This window comes from Gymnoscopelus braueri (assembly GCF_963280865.1).
Source record: "Gymnoscopelus braueri genome assembly, chromosome: 18".
Classification (NCBI taxonomy): Eukaryota; Metazoa; Chordata; class Actinopteri; order Myctophiformes; family Myctophidae; genus Gymnoscopelus; species Gymnoscopelus braueri.
The window spans coordinates 15,118,975-15,142,286 of record NC_137618.1 but is presented as its reverse complement, the minus strand read 5'-3'; the positions used below and the strand labels follow the sequence as shown (position 1 = coordinate 15,142,286).

The window sequence follows — 23,312 nt, the reverse complement described above, 5'->3', positions numbered from 1 at the left end:
TAATGTGCTGCGCAGGCAAGGCTTGGAGTCAAAATTGGAATCATTAAAATAGAACGTAGATAAACCACTTGCGCGCTCAGCGCTATTCAAATGACCCCCCTGAGGCAGAAAAGCAGCATAAAAGAAACGTTTGATCTTTGCCTATTGCTGTTATAAGCCTATTCCTCCTTAGGAGACAATAATAATAATAGCACCAAACCACCATAAAGAAAGAGACTTCATTTCTTATTTGTGTACTTTAATAATATAACACATCTCTTAATGACATTAGAATTACAAGCAAATCTGAGGAGGGCGGGGAAGGGAGCAATGATACGAGAGAGTAGGGGACAACATTATCACCATCATTCTAATTAAATAAAAAGGGTATCGGTGAGGGGGGGGGCGATGAACAGACTCAGCCCCGATGCCATCTCTGCTTTTTCTTCTTCTAGTGTCATGGCGAGGGTTGTCTGGAGGAGGGCTGTGGCAGGCGGTACTTGGCCATCTCCACTTCCAGTTCAGCAAAGGTGAAGGAGTTATAGTCGAGATGTTGGAGGTTCTTATACGTGCTGTTGTCGAACGGCTCCTCGGGCTCTGGGGGAGCTGCCGCAGCAACTTCTGTGGAGGGTGGAGGAGGAGAGGGAAAACAAAGACGTGTAAGAAACCTGAATCTGGTAGCATGCGTCAAAAATGCTCCTGGTCATCAAAGAAAACATCAAATATGTTAGTCTGAATGTAGAGATGAGTTTTATTCTGTATCCTTTACACTGCTAATCAAAAAAAAATCTCTCTATTGAGGGGGGGGGGGGGGGGGTTGTGAAGTTTGTTGAACAACAAAGGACTTGATGTAGCAATAAAACAAAAGAAGGTGATGCCCTCTTTCCTCAAAATCTCCCAGCTCAATTTGTCAGTAGCTGATAAGCCCTTTAAAGGCCAGAGGAGATTTCAATATTCACACGTGTTGACAAAGGTAGTTTACGGTGGGGCATTTCCTATCCCCCCCTACAACAGAGTCTGTAGACATGCTGGTGTGAAAAGCCTGAGGAACTGCGTGCGTTTGCGAGGGGAAAGCACAAGGAGGTAAACTTGCTGGCAGCCAGTCAAGAGAGACAGCCCATTGTAGAGAAACAATAGTAGAAAAAGCACGCATGAAATTATTTCTAATGAGGCAGCAAATCATAAATCATACAGTGTGCATGGGCTCTCTGCACTGAAAAACAAAGGGCTTCCATGTGTTTGAGTCAATAGTTTAAAAAATATATTGTTGGCTTTTTGTGATAATAAAAAAGGCAATCCAACTTTTAACACAAACTTTAAGAAAACAGGCAGACATGTTCCAAACATGCTACAATGGAAAGTAAACTTGTGATCAACTTGGCAGGACAGAGAATAAAACTTTCCACAACCATTAAAGAAATCCCACATTAAAAGCCATTTAAAGACACATTTAAGACCATTTCATTAATCTCATGACATGCACAAACCCAAAGTTTCTGAAAGACAGACAGAAAGGAAACAAATGACTGGTGACATTAACAAGGCCAACAGGGAGGGAGGATATTCCAAGATGAACGATTACACCGTTAGCCAGATAAATGTGAAATACATGGACTTGTAGGAGTAAATCAATGACCATTTATGGAATTGGTCCCACATACAGTATACTGCATATTATTAACAGAAATTCAGATGTTATTTTGTGAAGTATTATTTGTTATCTGGCTAAGTGTGTAGTCCTGCTTCCTGGAATACACCGTCCCCTCCGATCTCCAAACACTCCCAGCTTCTGTTCCTCCGTTGTCAGGCTCAGGGAGGATTTTAAGATGGTCCCAACTGTAACTGTAACCATATCATGATCATGTGCACTGTAACCATACCAGTAACAATAGCATTAACTTGCACACTACAACTTAATACCAACGTTGCAACCTGTAAGCTTAATATTAGCACAGGATCCTGTGAGCTTCAAACAAAGAACATATTTCATACAAATGGGGCAGCGATGAGCGGCAAAAATTATAAATGCAAAAACACTCAGGAGAGTGGAGATGGCTATGGGAAGAAAAAAAGCTATGCGAAGAAAAAAGCACATAGGGGCAACAGAGATAAGAGGGACAAAAATGACCATGACTCAAAAGTAGGGGGGGGCGTAAAATGCAAGCAGGATTAGTATTTATATGCTGATGTTAGCCAGTCTCACTGTGCACCATTATGTCAAACATTCACACCCATGATAATGCATATGTGAGATGAAGAGAGATGAAGATGCCAAGTACATCAGAGTCTTGCCAATCTGGGAATCCATCAGTTACATTTCTTTTTTACTTTCATGCAAATAAAAAAATTGTCTCAAGAGATTAGTGTTGCAGGATGCAAAAGCAAGGCAATATGCAAGAAATAGGATGTTGGCCAAATGCAACATGTATGCAGAACATGAAACATGTATGCAGGAAGAAAGTAAACCCAGCTGAGGTACATGGCATGCACTATACCAGCTTCATGCAAAACAATGGAATTTATCAAAACATCATAGTAGACTGCACAGTAAATGTAACTGTGAATGTAACTCTGGAGTATAAAAATTGACCCAAATGACCAATTTTACACTCTCAAGAGTTACAATCACACTGGACATTTTACGGTCCTGAGAGTAAATATGGGACACTATGGAGCCGGCCAGCAACAGCACCAAAGCATGATAAAGATGAAGAAAATAGGTGTGAGCAAAAGCATCTATATGTGAGGTAGCTCAGAAATGGTTAACACTTTAACATTTAACAGTACATGTTATGAGGAATGGACTAAGAAGGTCATCTGTGGAGTTTTAAAGATCCATAGAAAAGTGTGTGGAGGTAAAGAAAAGATTTGGGGTTGGATAAGTAGTGTATACCCTCAGCCGCTTCAATTGGTTCAGGCTCAGCTGGGGCCTCTGCCTGCAGCTCCTCTCCTGCAGCTTCGGTTATGACTGGAGCGGGGTCCACCAGCTCCTCAGCGCTCTCTACAGGGGCAGCTGCTTCAGCTACTACCTCAGCAGCTGCTTCAGCTACAACCTCAGCAGCCCCTTCAGCTACAACCTCAGCAGACACTTCAGCTGGGGCAGCTTCAGCCACAGGCTCCGCAGCGGCTTCTACAGGGGCTTCAGCTTCAGGCACAGCCTCGGATGCAGATTCTGCAGCTGGGGCTACAGGGGCTTCAGCTTCAGGGGCAGCTTCTACTGGGGTATCTGTAAGTGCATCCAGTGCAACAGGCTCTGTGGTGGCTTCTGCAACAGCTACACTTTCCGTTTCAACAGCAGCTTCAGGGGCAGACTCTGCGGCTTCTACTGGGGCCTCGGTAGGGGCCTCAGCTTCTACGTGAGCTTCGCCAACAGGCGTGGCCTCCGCAGTCACATCTGGAGTGGCTTCTGCTGCAGCATCGGCCACAATTTCTGTGGTATCTGTGTCAACTTCTGGAGCAGCTTCTACTATGGTCTCTTCTGTGGCAGTGGAGAGTTGAGGGGCAGAGTCGACCAATTCTTCAGAACTCCCACTGGGGGCTGCTTCTTCACTAGTGGCCTCCATAGTGGCTTCAACTGGTTCTGGGGACACTTCTGCTGGTGTTGCCTCCAGCACAGCTTCAGCTGTGGGGGCAGCCTGAATGGCTTCGGATGCTGGTGGTGTCACCTCCTCCTTCGGAACTTCACCAATCTCTTCTTTAACTTCTGTTGCGACAGCCTGAACCACAGCTTCTTCCTTTGTGGCGCCCTCCATCTTCTCTGGTGCAGTGGTCTCTGGTGCAGTGGTCTCTGTTGCAGCCGCTGTCTTCACTTCAGAAGACTTCTCGTCATCCGAATCCGAATCCGAGTCAGAATCTGAGTCGCTGGAGGACGAGGACGATGTTCCGTCCACTGAGGGTTCAGTGGGCTTGGTAGAGGAAGCTGCAACTGGAATGCTCTCTGACTCGGGGGTTTCGGGACTTGCTGCCAACACGGATTCAGTGGCGGGGGGAGCGGCATCGACTATTTCAGTGGCGGAATCCACTATAAGTGGGGTTTCTGTTGATGCCGTTTCAGATACGGTTACTGGTTCACTGGCAGCTGGGGCCTCTGCCTGCAGTCCCTCTCCTGCAGCTTCAGTTATCACTGGAGCAGGGTCCACCAGCTCCTCAGTGCTCTCCACAGGAGCAGCAGCTTCGGCTACAACCTCAGCAGCCGCTTCAACTGGGGCAGCCTCTGCAGCTGCTTCTACTGAGGCTTCAGCCACGGCCTCTGCAGTGACTTCAGCTGGGGCAGCTTCAACCACAGCCTCTGAGGCGGCATGTACAGGGGATTCAGCCACAGCCTCTGCAGCTGCTTCTACAGGGGCTTCAGCGACAACCTCTGGGGCAGTTTCTGCCACAGATTCTGTAGCTGGGATTTCAGGGGCAGCATCGACAGCAGGCTCTGTGATTGGGGCTGCTGACTCTACCGCTGCCTCTTGTGTAGCTGCTGAATCAGCATGGACGGTTTCACTCGTTACTACCTCTTCCGCTGGAGAGGATACGGATGGTGCAGCTTCAATTGTACTCTCCACAGATGTCTCGACTGATGCCTCAGCCACAACAGCCTCTGTGGAGCCTGAGGCGGCAGCAGAGACTGTCTCTGCAGTAGCTGCAGCTACTACTGTGTGAGGAATGGCCGGACTATCCACTGGTTTGATTTCACCTAGAGCTTGTGTTGGGAAAAATCCAGGGGCTGAAAGCTTGACTGGAAAGGCAACTGCGGTCTTGTAGGCTAGCAGGGACGCCCTCTCATCTTGAGCCTCTACGGCTGAGGGAAGTGGTAGATGGAAGAGGAGTTAAATCATTTATATTGGCAGTGTTTGATGTTGCATAAAGAGTAGAAACAAAGCCCTGTCATGGATTTACCTCTTATTTTGTTTGCGGATTTGAGCATTGCAATTATTTTAGCAATTCATTAGTCACTGCTGATGTATTAAATTATTACATATTTGACATTTCAAAAGCAAGCATGAAACTAATTTAAAACATTTAGTTTTTCAGCCAACTTGTGTAATACACCGGAAATCATTAGAGGTCTCAAGTATCTTTATATAAATTAGAGGCTGACCTGCAAACAAAATAGTTAAGAGGCGATTACTTAACTACATAATTTATTCATTACCAATCTCTCTACTGATCTCATATATTCTGATATCACACTTATACTCACTAGTACTGGACACATTCACAGTCACTGTTATAACGAAGAAAGGGTTATTTTCAACTATGGTTTACTGCAAAGGAAAAGCAATTTAAAAACCGTATGACATAGTTAATGAACTGGACTGGATTTGGCACTGTAAGAAAAGGGATTATACATTTAGCATTAACATTAGCACACATATTCCATTAATATTTTGAAACACATAAAACATGAAAAACAAAAAGGAAAGGAACCTTATCATGATCATGGGACACTGTAACCATACCAGTAACAATAGCATTAACTTGCACACTACAACTTAATACCGACGTTGCAACCTGTAAGGAAGGATGTTAGGAGGTAAAACATAATCTTTAATCATTCAAGAAATATTTTGTAACGTGAATTGAAAAATATGGAAGAGTCTTACTTTTTGCCTTTTTAGCCTTCTTAGGTGATGCGGTAGTGGGCTCGCCTGCATTGGTGCAGAATGCCGCAGCAGGACTTCTCAAGATGCCCCAGCTCTCACGCTGGAGGCACTGTGGAAGGGAGGAGTTTTGTACCATTTGTAATACACAGTTATGTGAATGAGAGAACACTGAAAAGCAGCTTACAATAATAGGGAAATAAGAGTAGGGGGGGGGGGCATATTTCAAGACTCGAGGCAGGTATTTTTCAGTAAGCAAGGAAAGATACAACTTCATAATAGTTCATATCGGGCTAGAAGTGAGCTGTTGTTATCTCCGTGCATCAGTACCTGCTTTGGACAGTTATCGTGTTGATCAGTGGGTATGTTTTGTTTAGGAGTTCCTCGTTATTGATCCTTTCTAGCAATAGCAGTCACCTGCGTTTACTGACAAAATGGTTTGTTTGTTTGTTTGTTTGTTTTTCCCGCTTACTCTACTCAGAGATTATGTATAAAATTATCCATGTGACATTAAGGCAGTGGTGTAAAGTTACTAAGTACTGTACTTAAGTACAATTTTGAGGTATCTTTTACTTTACTGGAGTATTTCTATTCTATTTCAATCAATTTACTTCTACTCCACAACATCTCAGAGGCAAATATGGTACTTTTACTCCACTACACTTATTTGATATCTTTAGTTACTAGATACTCGATTATTATTACAAAACATTACATTACATTAGAATACATTAACCACTTCTGACCTATATATATATTATGGCCATTAGAAAATATCCGATCAACAAGCTCACAATGCGTCGCATTGTGAGCTTGTATATCTACTGTTTTCAAAAGATTTTAATACATTTTGAACTTGTGAAATGGGATAATGAGTACTTTGACATTTGGTACTCTTAAGTATATTTTCATGCCAATACTTTTTTACTTCTACTCAAGTACATTTTAAATACCGGACTTGTACTTGTACCAGACTATTTCTACAATAGGTATTGATACTTTTACTTAAGTAAAACATGTGAGTACTTCTTACACCACTGCATTAAGGATTGAAAGGTGATTTAGCTCTTGTTGTTCAGCAACGTTAGCGACCTGGTGTCAGGGTCAGTAAGGACAGGGCTCACGTCCGACAAAAACACATTCTGTGTCTTTCGATGCGGAAAAGTAACCAGATATTAATGATATGAACATATTACATGTCATATAAAAATACAAAGGTTTTATGGGATATTAAGGGAGTAATTACCTTGAGAGAACCGAGTCGTCCTAACCGAAGCAAGGAGGTCGCCATTTTGTGTGTCCCCAATATTTTGTTCCGTGTAGAAACTGGACGAGGTCCTACATATGGATCCTACGATGAGACCCGCATCACCATCTCTGCACAGTAGAAGAATCCTCATTGTTCATTTAACCAGTGGTGTAGAGTAACTAAGTACATTTACTCAAGTACTGTACTTAAGTACAACTTTGAGGTATTTTTTACTTTACTGGAGTATTTCCAATTTTCAGTACTTTTAGTACTTTAAGAATACTTATGTACTTTTATTCAAGTATTTTGAACACAGGCCTTTTACTTGTAACAGAGTATTTTTATATTGTGGTTTTGCTACTTTTACTTAATAAAATATCTGAGTACTTCTTCCGCCACTGCATCTCTGAAAGTGTAAATCGATTATGGAAGATAATGGAACCATATATGGACCCGGAAATTAACACTTTATGAGTTCTACTTCTAACTTTGCTCTTTTTGTTTTACTTGAAACTTTGTTTATTAGGCAACTATTCCAGAAAGGTAACAGGAAAGGTGGGCACCAAAACATTCTGGACACTAGGAAATCTTGGCACCAAAACAGAGTGGGCACTAGGTAGAGTAGGCACTAGGTAGAGTGGCCACTAGGGTAATATGGGCACCAACACAGAGTGGGCACCAGACCTCGGAAGAGTGGGCACTAGGGGAAATCCGGGCACTAAAACGGGAATACTTTGAAGTTAGGGTTAGGCATAATTTTTACTGAGGTTAGGGTTAGGATTAAGGGATAGTTTTACTTAGGTTAGGGTTAGGATGAAGGTCAGGGTTAGGCATGGTTTTACCGAAAGGTGCCCAGTCTTCCCCCATAAGGTGCCCACACAGCCCACCCTAACCCTATGCTACACCATACCCCCAACGCCAACCCTAACACTAACCTCAACCCCAACACTAACCCTAATAGGATCGAGGGAACATAGGAATGACATAGGAATTCCCATGAACCATCCATCTGGGACAGCTTTTCTTTCTGAATCCAGAGTCAGAAGCAGCGGCCAGTTTTTATGCAACACTTATCTGGAACAAACTCCAAGAAAACTGCAGTTTTTGTAATAATTTCCTCTGAACTAAAATTGTATTCTCTTATCTGTCTGTTCAAATGTCCTTTTATAATGTGTTTCTTTTGCACTGTGGCCATCTTAATGCTCTGTGTAATGTCTTAATGCTTAATGCTTTGTGTAAAGCGTGAATTGCCTTGATGTTGAAATGTGCTATACCGAAAACACTCAAAAAGGCTATTAAAAAGACTCTTAAAAAGAGATGCATTTGAAGAGTACAAGACGATAAGACCATACTACAAACTGGTTTTGAATGTAATGAAAGTAGACTTCTGTACTTAATAACAGTGGGCAAAGGCTTTAAAATCAAACACTTTTTTATTATTGTTTCAATCCAATAGCCTATGTGAATTCACAAAAGGTGAAAAATATTGAAAAAAATATTATATCAAATTAATTCACAAATTATGTATTGTAGAACATGGGTTTTACTTCCATGGCATACTGTCCATGGAAGTATGCCAGTATGCCAGTATGTACAAGAAACTTGGCACTGATTGGGGTAGTAATTTGTAAGATTAGCCATGGGCAGACATGCACGTGCACGCACGCACGCACGCACGCACACACGCATGCACGCACGCACGCACGTACGTACGTACGCACACACGGCCAGTCTATGATGTAATATTGATAACATCAGGGATTTCCATATATGGCCTTACAAGGGACACAGACAGACAGATACACATACAGAGATAGAGATTTGTAGATGTATTTCTTGACGACCGCTCATCTGTCAATTGCCATTTGGCGTATGTATTGGTCTCCAAATACTCTGATAATGGGTACTGCACAAAGTACTCTGACGACGGATAGGCTACTGCACTAGTAGTATAGCAATTAAAAAGGCTGGGGATACTCACGTTCATTGCCTGCCAAACAACATGGCTGTAGGCTGAATCAACAGCCAATCAGTGATTTGAGGATGACATCACATCTCTCAATGATGCGTTAGCGAGGTAGAACTGTGGAGCATAAAAGAGATGTTACTTGATCACCATACGAAGAACAAACATTGTTACAAAGTCATGGCTGAGGAGTGTTTTGATGTCATGGTGGTGGGATCCTGTAATACTGACCTTGTGAGCCGGGCACCTAGGCTACCAAAGGAAGGGGAAACTATCCATGGCCACAAGTTCTTCACTACATTTGGAGGCAAAGGGGCCAACCAATGCATACAGGCTGCAAGACTGGGGGCCAGGGCCATTATGGTCGGCAAGGTCGGCAAAGACTCATATGGAGACGCATACATCCAGAACTTCAAAGACAACAGCGTTCATGCAGACTTTGTTTGGCGGGCCTCTGAGGCAGCCACAGGAACTGCCACCATCATTGTCAGTGACGAAGGGAAGAATGTTATTGTGATCGTGGCTGGCGCTAACATGCTGCTGGGCAGTGATGAGCTGCACCAGGTCCTACCGGCCCTCTGTCGGTCAAAGGTGTTGGCATGCCAGCTGGAGATCAGCCCTGAGTCGTCCCTGCAGGCACTACGCATGGCACGGGACAACAACGTGAAGACCATATTCAACCCGGCACCGGCCATTGCCGACCTGGGTTCGGATTTCTACAGATACTCTGATGTGTTTTGCTGTAATGAGTCTGAGGCAGAGCTTCTGACGGGTGTCCCAGCCTCCAGTGTGGAGGACGCCCATCAGGCGGGCCAGGAGCTGCTGGGGCGAGGCTGCGGCTCTGTAATCATCACCCTGGGGGAACAAGGCTGTGTGGTGCTAAAGGCACAGGAGACCACCGTGCATCACATACCTGCGGCAGAGGTCACAGCGGTGGACACCACAGGATCCGGAGACAGCTTTATTGGAGCATTGGCATTCTACATGGCCCTTTATCCTACAATGCAGCTGGAGGAGATGGCCAAGAGAGCCAATCAGGTGGCAGGATTCAGCGTCCAGAAAGCCGGCGCTCAGACCTCTTATTCCTATCAGAAGGACCTACCAGAATATCTGTTCTAAAGGAACAGAACACACACAATCGTAATGACCTCTGATGTCTTCAATACAAAATTATACTTTTTGTGCAGTATGTAATCCATTTGTCGTCCCTTCAGACATAAGTGTAGTGATGTTCGTATCAATTTATTCAATATATGCAGCTGCTGAAAACTAATCACATTAACTAGACGGGTACTGTTCCTGGAGAAGCAGTGTAGGTTCGATCTCTGGATGTCTGACACAGGATGTCCCATGAGCTTGTCAGTGAACATTGGGATCATGATGTTATCCATTCACTCTCCCAAGTTGGTGCGTTGTTGTGGCGGGCCTAGCAGCAAACATGATGAATGTCAATAAAATAAAATAAACACAATATTTCCAAAAGTATAAAGATTTCCAAAGGACTCACTCTCAGCCATTCCCAGAGCAGACAAAATTAAAACTTTGAACAAAGCTTCTAGGTGAAAGTATGGCGGAGGTGGCAAAGAGCGTGTCATTAAAGAACTAATACTGTGACTGGTGTAGGTTCGATCTCGTCTGACGGATGACATCATCCATTCCAGAATTTTCCCATTGCTGCGTTAGTATGACTGTGGTGGCACCACACATGACCTGTTATAGCCTAAAATAAAAATAATATAGGCCTATAAAAGTTTAACATTTGTATAAAATATTCCTAAAACATCCCAAAAGTCCCAGCTATTCCAAAATAAGTAAATAATTTTTAGGTCCTAACGAAGCTTATAAGTGTAGGTTAAAATAATTATGGCGGAGTAAGAGCATGCCACATTTTGAGGAGAATAAAATAATAATAATAATAATAATGAACAGTTCTCCATCGTTTTCACCCAGTTTGCATCAGGGCATTTATTGATTAACTCGAGTCCACAGTGAATCCCCCTTGAATCAATTAAGACAACAAAATAATTTGCCAGGTGAAAATGCGGTTGACCTGAAGTACTTATTGATGCAATAGTTCTCTTTATCAGTTACTATAGGCATCATTCTAAGCAGCAGCAGATTTGCCCTCTTTGGCTGAACTGCAGTAGAAATAATAGTAGTTCAATTTGTGCTGTTCTAGTTGGGTAGCCCATAACTGCTAAAGTTGAACCAAATTGAATCACCATGTCATCCAAACCTTCATAATAACATACGTAAATAAAATATCATACATTTTATATTATAATTATACAATATCATATCATTTCTTTTTTTAATAGGAGTTTGTATGATATGTCCTATATTTCTATAGAATCCTCCTAGGAATAAGATCCTATTAGGAATGGAGGTTACATCCTTCTTTGATGGCTTGCCTCTCTCCTTGGTAACCCACACACTCACTGATTCAGTAATACCTCATCTATCACAGTGGATGTTTGTTTAGTATGTTTGTGTGGCTCAGCCTGGCCAGTTTGATAAAAGCAGATTGCCATGAAACTCTCTAGGCACATATGCCCCTAGGAGGATGGCCAATTTAACACACAGTATCTCAAAATCTATTGGGCATGCCGGCAGGTTGCCATAAATGGTAAATATATGGTGGCTGGGGGAAGAGGTGGGTGGGTCATTTCTGTTTGAAGTTAGTGAAGACTCAATATCATGTCTACTCAGATATAATGGAATAAAGGTATTTCTATATGCAATTTAGGCATTTAGCAGACTTTCCCAGAGCATCAGAGTGCAAAACCAGAGTAAATGGCATGAACCCAGAGTAAATGGTCTCGTGAGAAGAATGCAAAGAAAACAATTTAGAGACACAGTGTAACCTGGTAAACATCAACCCTGGCATCTGTCTAAATCAGACGCTAAATCTAATCTAATCTAAATAACAACAGTGTGCAAGTGTATGGTGAGTGGTGACAATATTGAGAGAGAAGAGAAGCAAAATGTATGTGAACAACCAAAATCTGCATAGTATAACAAGGAGTCTGGTTCTTCTACTTTATGATCATGAGGCAATCAAGTTCAAAATAGAACACGGTTGATGAGGCATAATCCATGTTGTCTCTCACAATCTTGACATTCATTGAATGATATTTGTTTTTATCTTACTTCATGTCCACCTAAACTCTCTCATCATTCATATATTCACAGTTGATAGACCGTACGGTATATATTTGAGAGACTCCACATATATTATTGTATTTCATTCAGAGACCCAGTTCAGATGGATACAGGTCTATTGGGCACCTAAACATTGTGGGCACCTCAATGTTAAGTGTAAAAAAAAAAGAATTAAATGAATAAATGTATGCTTTGGAAAATGTTCATTTGAACATGCATGGTATTATCAGACCTAAACTTACCCTTCAACTTCTTGTTTATGCCCAAAATGACTGGCTGTCCACAGGTTTTGTAGTAATTATAGAAATATTGAGCAAAGATGATTAATATATTTGGCCCCCCATTTATACAAATAAAAAATAAAATACAAAATATTGAACAGTAACATGATTTCTTCAAAGAAGGAATCAGAGCTGACACACGATATCTCATACAAAACAAACATATGATCATTCACTGTAATCCAATATGCAGAGAAATTACAATCTGACAATGTCACCATGAGCAAATACAATACAACAAACTCTCCCTTGCAATATACATTCATTACATTACATTACAGTCATTTAGCAGACGCTTTTATCCAAAGCGACTTACAATAAGTGCATTCAACATAGGTAGGCAAGAAAACTACTAATCGCCAGAAGTCTTAAGTTGAAGGTTCTTCTTTCGTGTATCATCGTCAAATGTCCAACTCAGGTTTGTGTAGCCACGCCCTTGTCTCTGGTCCCACTTGGAAGAGGCCGGCCTCTGAAGGTGGTCTGTACAGGGGACAGGTGGTGATTGTGTCCACAAGTTGAAGGTTGATTGACAGAGATGATGGCAACTTGCTCCCTTCTTAATATTTTCTAATGTTTCTTCTCCTTTTGTCCACTAGAGGTCTGTCTTGCTTTGCATATTTTGGTTCTAGTAGCAACTAGTGCAATACAGTAGTCAGTTCTGTTGAATTAACAGATAAATATGTCATTAAAATGTTATGGTAAAATGGTGATGACAGGAATGTCTCCCCACCACTCTGCAGGTGTCCCAGGTTGTCCAGGATAAGATGCTAGGTGTTTTCATCAGAGCCACAACCAGATGCTTTTCTTTTTAGCTGCTCTTTGTCCTTCAGTATTTTTTGTTAGACCAATAACGTCTCACAACCATCATGAACCATGCCATCCCAAGCCTTGTATTGTACATCTGCAGGGCCATAGATCAAAATTGCGAGTAGAGTATGTGCTGATATTTGCATCTTCTTTTCAAATGTAATTATAGAATGAGTGGCAGTTAGTCAAAACACACATTAACAGGAGTGCTGCAGTGTATTTTAATCGCACATACAATGAGAATCCTTTGGCTTTTATTGGACTAGTTTTAGCCACATTCAACATTTCAGAATAATAAAATGGCATGTGTCAGACAAGGCCTGTGAATGCCATTAAAAATAACAAATGCTCAACATTCCACTCCAAATTTCCTTTAGATGACTTGTGTGTGGGTCCTTGGCTGATGTCTTAGCATTGCGTTATCAGAAAATTGTTAACGCATCAAATGATCATAACTGTTCATTGGAAAGATTAACATGAATATCAGCCGTACCAATGTTTTCCCATGTGTCACAGCAAACAAATCTTGTTTCTATACTTTTACAAGGCATTATAAATTTATAAGAAACATGCATATGAAAGTAGCACATTCCCAACAAATAAAGTACTGGTATTCAAGGATTGGTGTGTACCAAAGGAAAGCGGCAAGATTCATGATGCCACAAAAATGCTATGTCGTTATCATGATAAAAAACAAAGCATGAGACCTTATACAACAAATATAGACCAGAGTTTATTATTATTTTTCACATCCTGCTCATTCCCATTTTATTCTATGCAAAAAGCATATTTCACAGCGTTAAGCTTAGCCTCCATAAAAAGTTACATTTAACATATTGGCTTAATTCCCATGGAATCCTAAGCTACTGAAACAGCTCTGTTTTCATGTACAAAAGTAATGGAAAGGTTGGATTTGTGAGGTAACGAAGGATTGGCCTTTGATGAGACTTCCACTTCATACTGTAGCACGGTTTCACAGGAAAGGTTGAGAGTAGAAAAGTTGAGGTGCTGATGTTCACTTGGACACGTCATCGAACTTGGGTTCTGAGAGGGGAACAAAAAAACATCATTTTAGTATTTGTATAATAAAACATAATTTGCAAGGGTTAGAATTAAAGAATTAAAGAATTAAACAAAAATAAATAAATCCTTACCAAAAGGCAATTAAGTACAAGTGTCAATTGTAATGGAAAGAACTTTAAAATAAATAAAATACTTTGGCGAGCCTTTCAAGTTAAACTCACCTGGGAAAGTGAACTCTGGGAAAGCTGTGAGGTCTCCAGTACCATAAAGTCTCTCCAGTTTTACGATCTCTTGTGCCAGATCTTTCTGATACTGTGGGCCTGCATCAACTAGCCCACCAGAAGCCCTAGTGTTGAGGAGTACAGGTGAAATGTCAGTCAGATCACAGGTTTAACCACTTGGAACATTTGCCAAAAATGGCAGATATACAAGCTCACAACGCATCTCGACTTGTTGTGAGCTTGTAGTTCAGCAAATTTTGGCAAAGATATTTGTTAAAAAAAAAAGGCTAGAGGGTTTAAGTGGTTAATCATTTATAGGTCATGGTAAATGGTCTTTTTCTGCTACCACACAAAACAATTGTCTGCAGGTTCTGCAGCGGCTTCTACAGGGGATGTTAGGTCAATGTTAAATGGCCCGCACACACAATAATTTGCAACATTAATAGCAAGAATAGGAATGCCATGATAATAACGTGATAGTGACTATGAGCCAGCAACAGATTCCATGGACCCAGAAAACGGTTGGAGGGTGGATTTTTCACCCCTGAAATCTGCACTTAAACTGCAAGGCTGCATGAATGTGTCATTGAACACATACACAACTTAACGTCAGGAAAGTTACATGACTCACCCGCCCAGGTGATGGCAATAATACTAATCACCGTAATCAAGCAAATCATAAGCAAATCATATAAAACATACAAATGTACAAATCCGCAGTGATCTGATGCTCATGTGTTTGTGTTGACGCTAATGGTTACTTTGGCATGGTGTATCCTGAAATAATCCCTATTAGATTTATAAGCATGTTTAGAAACACATGAAAACTCTGGTGATAATGACGTTAAAGTTGATTGAGTTGGATAAACTGTTTCTCCCTCTAACTTTTCTCTGTATTTTTAGTTTGTTGAAATAATGTCATGCACATTTTTCCAGTACATAGCCTACTGCAGGCCTTGTTGACTAGATTTAGAAAAGATTTGGAAGCTCTTACTCCTGAAATGATCGATTATTTATATGGGGAAATCCGTCATATACAGTAACATGCATGTTAATGGGTGAGAAGCACAGCTTAAAGTGGAGTGGGTGGGGCTTGGCGAATGATCCATTGTTTATCCACAAGTTTCCTAGTTGTTGTGGGCATCACTTCCTGTCGATTTGATCCCTGATACCTGATCAAATTGACAAATTGCCTCGTTTAGAAATAATGCTCCACCATGCCCACCTACTGTAGATATAATATATTCTTTATCAATGATTAAATAAAAGCTTATTTAATCATGTAACTTTCCAGGAAGAGAAAGGCTGTATAGTAGTTTCTATTTGCTTGGATTCGACAGGCAGGTTTCTAAAATTCCCACAGCTCAACAATGAGACACAGAGTGAGACGGAAATTGTGCCATCTTATGAATATTAGTGTGGACCAATTATATGAAGATATGGTTGAAAATCGGTTTCAGTGCTCCTTTAACCGCACTTGTTAGGCACAGAGTCAAATCAATGGCACTTACTGGCTCTTTGTGCTGTACTCGCGTATGGACAGAAGGAAGAGTTGCTGGATTGGGTCCATTAGAGCTGCGAGTCACAGAGGGAGGGGACAAAAACAAACAATTACTTTCTCTTCACGGACAACACACTCAAAACCATGGCCTTGTGTTTGGATATCATCATCTGTCCATTTGGCTAGGACGACAAAATTAAAAACCAGTCTGGTTTCTCTTTTTTAGCCGTAACCCTCATGCACATAACAGCACCTGGGTAGTGATAGACACAGTTGACCTCTACAGGGGTGAGATATAGGAAAGAACATGAGAAAGGCTCGGTTGGTTAACATTAACAAATTAAAAGTTGCCGTGCAAGGTCACACATTGAAGAATATTGCAGTCATTATGATATGGGGTTGACTGCAGTCCAGTGACAGTCTGGGAAAACTCCAATTCAAATCCCATAGGATCAAACTATCATGCTATTTAAAACATATTAATTACAAAAAAAGACAATACAATCGTTCCTTCAATCATGCGGATTCCACGCACAGCAACCTAGAGTGCCTTTTCATGTAGTGCTTTAACCGTGAAGAAGGGGGAAGGAAATTTTACATTTACACAGACATCCAAAACCTCCAACAATTGGCACATACATGTAGAGAACAATTACTCGTAACCTTTAACATGCGATCCCAAATAAGTGTGAGAGGAAGTGTGAGAGGAGGGAGGAAAGGACATTTCACGTAAAGCCACAATTCTGCAGTAACCATTGATAGCTGGGACAGTTTGTGTCACCATAACATTACCTTTAGCAGTACACATTAGCTTTAACATTACTCTCAGTCAAACAGTCGGATACAAATTAAAAACAAAAGTTGAGTGAAAAAAAAATAGAATAGGTGATTGAGAACATGAAAAATTATTAGATGGGGAACGAGCATTGAAAATATGGTGCTCAAATAACAGTACATCTGTCAATTTGGCCAGAACAAAATTATTTAAAAAAACACAATGTTACTGTGAAAAGTGTTGAGCACAAATGACTTGCAAGCAAGAAAGCAAGGAAGCAAGAAAGCATATAAAAGATAAAAATGGGTGCAATTATACAATTAGAAATCAGTGAAAAGTGAAGATTTATGATAATGCAACAAAAACACAAATGAAAAGAGACCGAGAGAGACAATCAAGCAGACCCTTCTCAAGGCAAAATGTTATGCAGATGGATGTAGTGAAATGCATGCTCCATATGCAAGTAAAGTAACATAATGACAGGTTATGAAAATGAATGCACTATGCCAAAGGGACCAGAGGGACATAGGGGTAAGGGACATGCATGTTATTTGAGGGATGAATTAGAAAACTGGTTATGTGCCAAGAAATTATTGCATGGATGAAGACTAGATGACTAAAATAAGGCTGTGCAAAGAAGAAACAAAAAGTGCTTTTGTGATATCGGGTATCGTTACACATTATCTTTAACACTTATCAAATAAAATTCTAAAAAAATGGAAATGAAAATGACTGTTGGTAGACTGGTAGACTGCGGGGTCCACAGAGGAAAGAGAGGGGGTTTAGGTGGGGGAGATGTAGTGTGTACCCTCAGCCGCTTCAATTGGTTCGGGCTCAGCTGGGGCCTCTGCCAGCAGCTCCTCTCCTGCAGCTTCGGTTATGACTGGAGCGGTGTCCACCAGCTCCTCAGCGCTCTCCACAGGGGCAGCTGCTTCAGCTACAACCTCAGCAGCCGCTTCAGCTACTACCTCAGCAGCCGCTTCAGCTACAACCTCAGCAGCCGCTTCAGCCACAACCTCAGCAGCCGCTTCAGCCACAGGTTCTGCAGCGGCTTCTACAGCGGCTTCTACAGCGGCTTCAACTACAGCCTCAGGGGCAGCTTCCACAACAGCTTCTGCAGCTGGGGCTTCAGCGGCAGCTTCTACAGGGGTTTCAGCCACTGCTTCTGCTGCAGCCTCAACGACAGGGGCTTCAGGGGCAGCTTCAGCCACTGGCTCTGGAGCAGCTTCAACTACGGGGGCCTCGGCTGCAGCTTCAACAGGAGCGGCTTCAGGGGCCGCAGCCTCAACAGGGGCGGCTTCAGGGGCAGCTTCAGCAGGGGCAGCTTCTGGGGCAGCAGCTTCAACAGGGGCAGCAGCTTCAGCGGGGGCGGCTTCTGGGGCAGCAGCTTCAGCAGGTACAGCTTCAGCCGCGGCTTCAACAGGTGGAGCCTCGACTGCAGCCTCTGGGGCGGCGGCAGCTTCAACAGGAGCTTCGGCTGCAGGTACAGCTTCAGGTGCAGCTTCAGCAGCCGGTTCGGCGGCAGGAGCGGCAGCTTCGGCTGCAGCTTCCGCAGCAGGAGCCGCTTCAGCGACAGCTTCAACTATGGGCGCTGCTTCAACGGCTGGAGCAGCCTCAGCAACAGGTGTGGCTTCAACTGCTGGGGCTGCTTCAGGTACAGCAGCAGCTTCCGCTACTGCTTCAACGACAGGGGCGGCTTCAACCGCAGGTGTAGCTTCAACAATGGGCGTAGCTTCAACTGCAGGTGCGGCTTCAACAACAGGTGTGGCTTCAGCCGCTGGGGCGGCAGCTAAAGTTTCAGCTACAGCAGCGATGATGGGTTCTGGGGCCGGTGTATGTGCTGCGACACCCTCTGCAGCGGCTGCTGCTGCTGCTGCAACTTCCTTCTTAGGGAAATCCACATATGTCCTGTGCTGGACAAGTTTCTCTATATCGAAGTATGTTTGGGGCTTGTGTTTGTCTAGGACGGAGGGCAAGCATACGAAATTCATTAATTTCTCCATTATAAGCTTGGATGATAATATCCCCATCTAAAAAAAGAAACGGATGTGAGAATATCCCCATGAAGATTACTTGTATGCTTATCCTCCCAAGAACATAAGAAGAAGAAAAGAATTGTAGTTACCAGTATTATCAGTTATCAGGTACCAGCGTACCGTACCATCTAGACAGTTGTAAAATAAATAGTTAGCTTTGTTAGGCTAGGCTTCAAATTAATAAAGCCATACCAATGATAAGCCAATTGCCAATTTATAAGAGATGGGTCACTGAACCAATTTAATTCAGCTGTAGCTTTTCATTAAATAAAAGAGATGGAAACTAGTGCCAGTTTTTTTTTTTTTAAACAAGGCAATCCGTTCTCAAATATATATATACCAAAGGGACTTGAAATAGATCAAGGTTAAAGGTTTTGATAAAGGTGTTGATAGAAGTACACATGGACAACAAGGGTTGAAGTACTATGTTATAAGCCTGGTACCAGGCAGAAATAACCACTATTTGTTTGCTGTAAGGGGCAAAAGTTTGTCAGTGAACACTTTAGTGACAGAACCTGTGAAAAGAAGAGGCAAGTTTATAATACAACTTAAAGCTACAATCCTGGACTTTCTTATTTTAATGAATAAAACATTATTTTAACCAATCCATGTGGTAAAGTATGTTAATACAATATACTGTAACCAGCACATCCACAGTAGTTGGAGGAGGTCTCCAACTTAAAAAATGTAGTCCCTAGTTGACATATTGGTGGACAATGTCAATGAAGTTATTTGAACCAGACGGCACACAGGATTTGACGCTAGATGCGCCACCATCTTTATTGTAGTTTGGACAATGATCCAATAGGCTCTCTTAGTTTGGGGTCGAGCGAGACATAAACTTAAGGATTGTAGCTTTAAAAGAAAGAAAAGATAAATAAAACCGATGGTACAATTGTGGTACAGGGATTATTAAATGCTTTCATAGGAATCAACTGACATGGTTGGTTAGCTACATTGATGTTTCATGCTTTCTCTGTCCACTGTTAAACTGAATGAAGAGTGTCTCTAAAAACATCTTAAGTGTTTTGTCCCAAACAAAACCAAGCTGACTGGTTAGGTGTCAGCAAAAACATGAACTCTAAAGGTCCTTACACACCGGCGAATGTGCGAATATACGCAAAATTCGGACTCGTTCTGAATAATTAAAAGACGCTTTTTCGCTTCGCGAAACTGATGTGGACGCTTGCATTGAATTTATACGTTTTTTTTTTTTTTAAGTATTTATTCGCATGAAGAATTCGCCCCGGTGTGTAAGGACCTTTACTCCACACAAGCAGTAGGATGAGGGCAACGAGGTTAAGCTATAATATGTGGTTAATCATCCCCTTGACCATCCTGACCTAGTTCGGGAAATAATGATTTTTTTAGCCAACTTGTGTGGCAATATAGGGTATATGTATACGCATATTTTAGCTTAGTTTCATGGATGCTCAGTAGAATACGGTGCACACAGCCTATGTGTACAGCCTATTTCACTTTTTGAGTTGCTCGATCCAATATTTAGGTATTTGATATTCATTTTATGAGACACGCCCCCTTCCGATATAAACCCTTTGTAAATTCTAACTCCATTTTAACCATGTTAGACTCATTGAAAACACGTCCCTAGTTCGGGAGACTGATATTGCCCTTCTAATGCGTATTCACGCTTTTTTTTATTTTATTATTTAAACGTTTTTTTTAACAGGATGTGTTTGATTGTGACCTTGTGTTTTGGTGGCAACTTCGCATAACCTTCACAACTACGGACCTTTTGCAGCAGGGGTAGGCAACCTTAGGCACAGGGGCCAACATTGGCACAGGGGAGGGTGATCACTGGCACACTGGCATAAGTGTGAGATAGTCAGTTAAATTCAGTCCCCTCACATCTATATGCAAATTGAATCCTGCATATAATTCAACATTCATTCAAACTCCTAACTCTGGCTAGGGAGGGAGTCTGAGAGATAGGTGGGTTACTGGGTTAGCCTATTGCTCTGAGTCTAATGATACTTACATCCTGATGTGAAAGAAAATATTTCTAAAGAGGAATAAAAATAAAATAAAGGTTATGTATAGCCTATGGACAATCAAAATCAGTTGGAAATGTTTTATTTGGATGTGGTGTCCTAATTAAACTTAACGTTGATATGGCAAACTGACTATCAAGAAAATGAAGGCACTTCATCTATAAAAAAAAATGCAGCTACTTTTGCAAAGGCTCATTTTGTTTCTCGAGTTTTGGTCTTTCGCGCAATGCATTTTTCCGGATTTACTTAATTGCCTCCGTGGTGCTTCTATCACAATTTGAGCACAACCAGCCTCTTAAAGGGAACGCAGGAAGGAAGGCTGCGACAGACATGATGTGAAGTTAAAGACCTTTTGCTTTCAAGCCTTACCTGAGTCCTTCTTTTTGTTCTTCTTGCCTCCACCACCAGACTTGCTGCTGAGGGCTGAGGCAGGTGCTCTGCTCAGAGTACTCCAGCTCTCAGCCTGCAGACACTGGGGAGAGTCATGCAGACAGTACAGTTCTAAGACTTTGACTTATAAACCGTACTGTAGTACTACACATCCAAACCACTGGCTTTTCTCCCATGTCACCCTGACAGGGGTCATCAATATGTCCGTAGACAGACAAATGTGTCCGTGGCAAGACTTGGCCTTGTCCGTGGACATTTTCTTTTTCTTTTTCTCCACATAACATCATAATGTTGTGATCATAAGACCCAATTACTGAATGTCAGTCTCCTGATTTTCTTCAGAATATGTATGACACTGGTACTATGACACTATGACACATTAGGAGTCCACTAGTACAGTGATTCTCAAACTTCTTTTATTGTCAACGACCCCCATAATTCTGAGAGCGTACAAAATGAACCCTATGGGTCCATTTGGTTCCATTTGTACACTCTCAGGGCTACAGGCCTGTTATGGTCATTAAGGGGTATCTCTTTATGTGTTTCTGGTAATACTATTGTCCGCTCATTTGCATATCCATGGCAAAAACAAATATTTGGACAAAAATGTCCACCACAAGTCAGCATGGCAGGCCTATCGACCTTCAAGTTCAAAGTGGTCTTGTTACACTGACAAACACACCTCCTCTCTCTCTCTCTCACACACACACACACACACACACGCACGGTGAGACGCTCACTACCGACTATACCCGTGAGTGGAACTCAATAAAAGTCCATCAAAGAATGATTTAATCATCATTTCAGTTGTCAGATTTTTTTGCCTTAACGTCAATGTTTTCCATTAAAAATGGAGTCATAACTAATTCATAACGTCATTATGGATTTTTGGCCTTGCTTAGCTGCAATGCATGGGGCCTGGTTGGGTGTCCAAAGCCTGGCGCAGTAGGAGTGCATCATATACTATGCAATATGGCCAAACTGAAACGTAGCTGTTCATCAATTCCCTTATGAGCTAAAAATCAGCAAAATATAAAAACGCATTGTACGAAATGTGATCAGATTACTTTGTCTAACACAGATTGCATGTGGTAATAGTACATGCTTAAAAGCATGTGCTCCTACCACATGCAATCGGTCTGTGCACGACCTGCAGGTCACCATTACTTCACTGACCAAATCTGTGGGCTAAACATTCCCGATGAAAGAGCCGGACACACACATTGACAATGTGCTTGACATTTCATTACCTTCAGGGAGCCAAGTCGTCCTATCCTCAACAAGGAAGCCGCCATCTTGCTTTGCAGTGTGTGTACCCTGCCCCCCTGCACAACCAACCAATCAATCAATGTTTATCAATCATCAATTCATAATAAAGCCGCTATATAACGCATCAGCAACAGAAGAAACATGATTACAAAGACATCAGGCGTACAACCTTGACAATGAAATGCAGAAAAGTTAGTCCACAGTACCAGAAAAAAAAGCCTGCAGTCAGTGTCAACAACACCGGTTGATCAAAAGTTTCTTTTGACTTAATAAATAAATATATATTATTATTGTTTTTTTGTAATGTTCTTGTTAGAAAGAAGAAGCAGCAGCAGCTCCTGTGCTGGCGATCAGAGCAGCAGCAGGTCAGGACAGAGCGGTTTATTACTTTATGTAACAGCCAGGGCACCACACATACATACACACATACACACTGACAGTACACTGGACTGGTGAAGCACACGAGTTTCGTCGTACGGCAGTGTTGCGCGCGGCGAAAACAGCCGATCTACAAGCTCACAACGCGTGTCGTCTGCGATGCCTTGTGAGCTTGTGGATCGGCTATTTTCGGCACGCGACACCGTCACACGACGGAGAATAAGTTTGGCATGAGGAACGCCACGCCCCCCGCACCCGCTCCTTGCAGACAAACAGGACACTCACTCATGTCATGCATGTTAGCCGTGGATCGCACGACGGTCGTTGGATGAACTTCGACCTGGTGTTTGCACTTTCTCCATTTATGGCCCGTACATCTACATAAACGTTCAGATTTCAAATATAAAGTGCTTAGCCATGGCCACGGATGTTAAAATTATGTACGGGCCCTCAGAAGTACCCGTATCTTCCGTATTGTTCAATAAAAAAGCATTTTAATCCGATCGGTGGCTATTTTCTCATAGAATTATGATGTATCAGAGTGCAATACACCTCCCAACCGATAGGGTCACGTAGTTGGAAGGCGAAAATACGGAGAAAATGGCCACCAGTCGGATTAAAATGCTTTTTATTTAACAATACGGAAAATAAGGGTACTTCTGAGGCCCCGAA

At 42.1% G+C, this 23,312-nt stretch overlaps 2 protein-coding genes and 1 long non-coding RNA gene across 3 annotated transcripts; 1 reads left to right on the top strand and 2 right to left on the bottom strand.

Annotated features, from left to right (window-relative positions):
* Nucleotides 1-228: 228 nt before the first annotated feature.
* LOC308106262 (uncharacterized protein) lies at nucleotides 229-22,704 on the bottom strand. Its single transcript, XM_080457316.1, has 13 exons — nucleotides 22,432-22,704; nucleotides 22,244-22,318; nucleotides 20,973-21,075; nucleotides 17,364-18,515; nucleotides 15,791-15,854; nucleotides 14,280-14,404; nucleotides 14,055-14,079; nucleotides 9,888-9,900; nucleotides 9,488-9,664; nucleotides 6,817-6,921; nucleotides 5,574-5,682; nucleotides 2,873-4,768; nucleotides 229-600 (listed from the first exon to the last, which is right to left on the bottom strand). Exons 2-13 carry the CDS (start codon nucleotides 22,286-22,288, stop codon nucleotides 437-439), a joined length of 3,978 nt encoding a protein of 1,325 aa, XP_080313442.1. The 5' UTR covers nucleotides 22,289-22,318; nucleotides 22,432-22,704; the 3' UTR covers nucleotides 229-436.
* On the top strand, nucleotides 8,966-9,904 carry LOC308073630 (ribokinase-like; the record flags this gene model as incomplete). Its single annotated transcript, XM_080412651.1, has 1 exon — nucleotides 8,966-9,904. One exon carries the CDS (start codon nucleotides 8,966-8,968, stop codon nucleotides 9,902-9,904), a length of 939 nt encoding a protein of 312 aa, XP_080268777.1.
* On the bottom strand, nucleotides 21,268-22,232 carry LOC308073631. Its single transcript, XR_013932018.1, has 2 exons — nucleotides 21,708-22,232; nucleotides 21,268-21,675 (listed from the first exon to the last, which is right to left on the bottom strand). It is a non-coding gene; the product is annotated as an uncharacterized lncRNA (long non-coding RNA).
* Nucleotides 22,705-23,312: the final 608 nt, after the last annotated feature.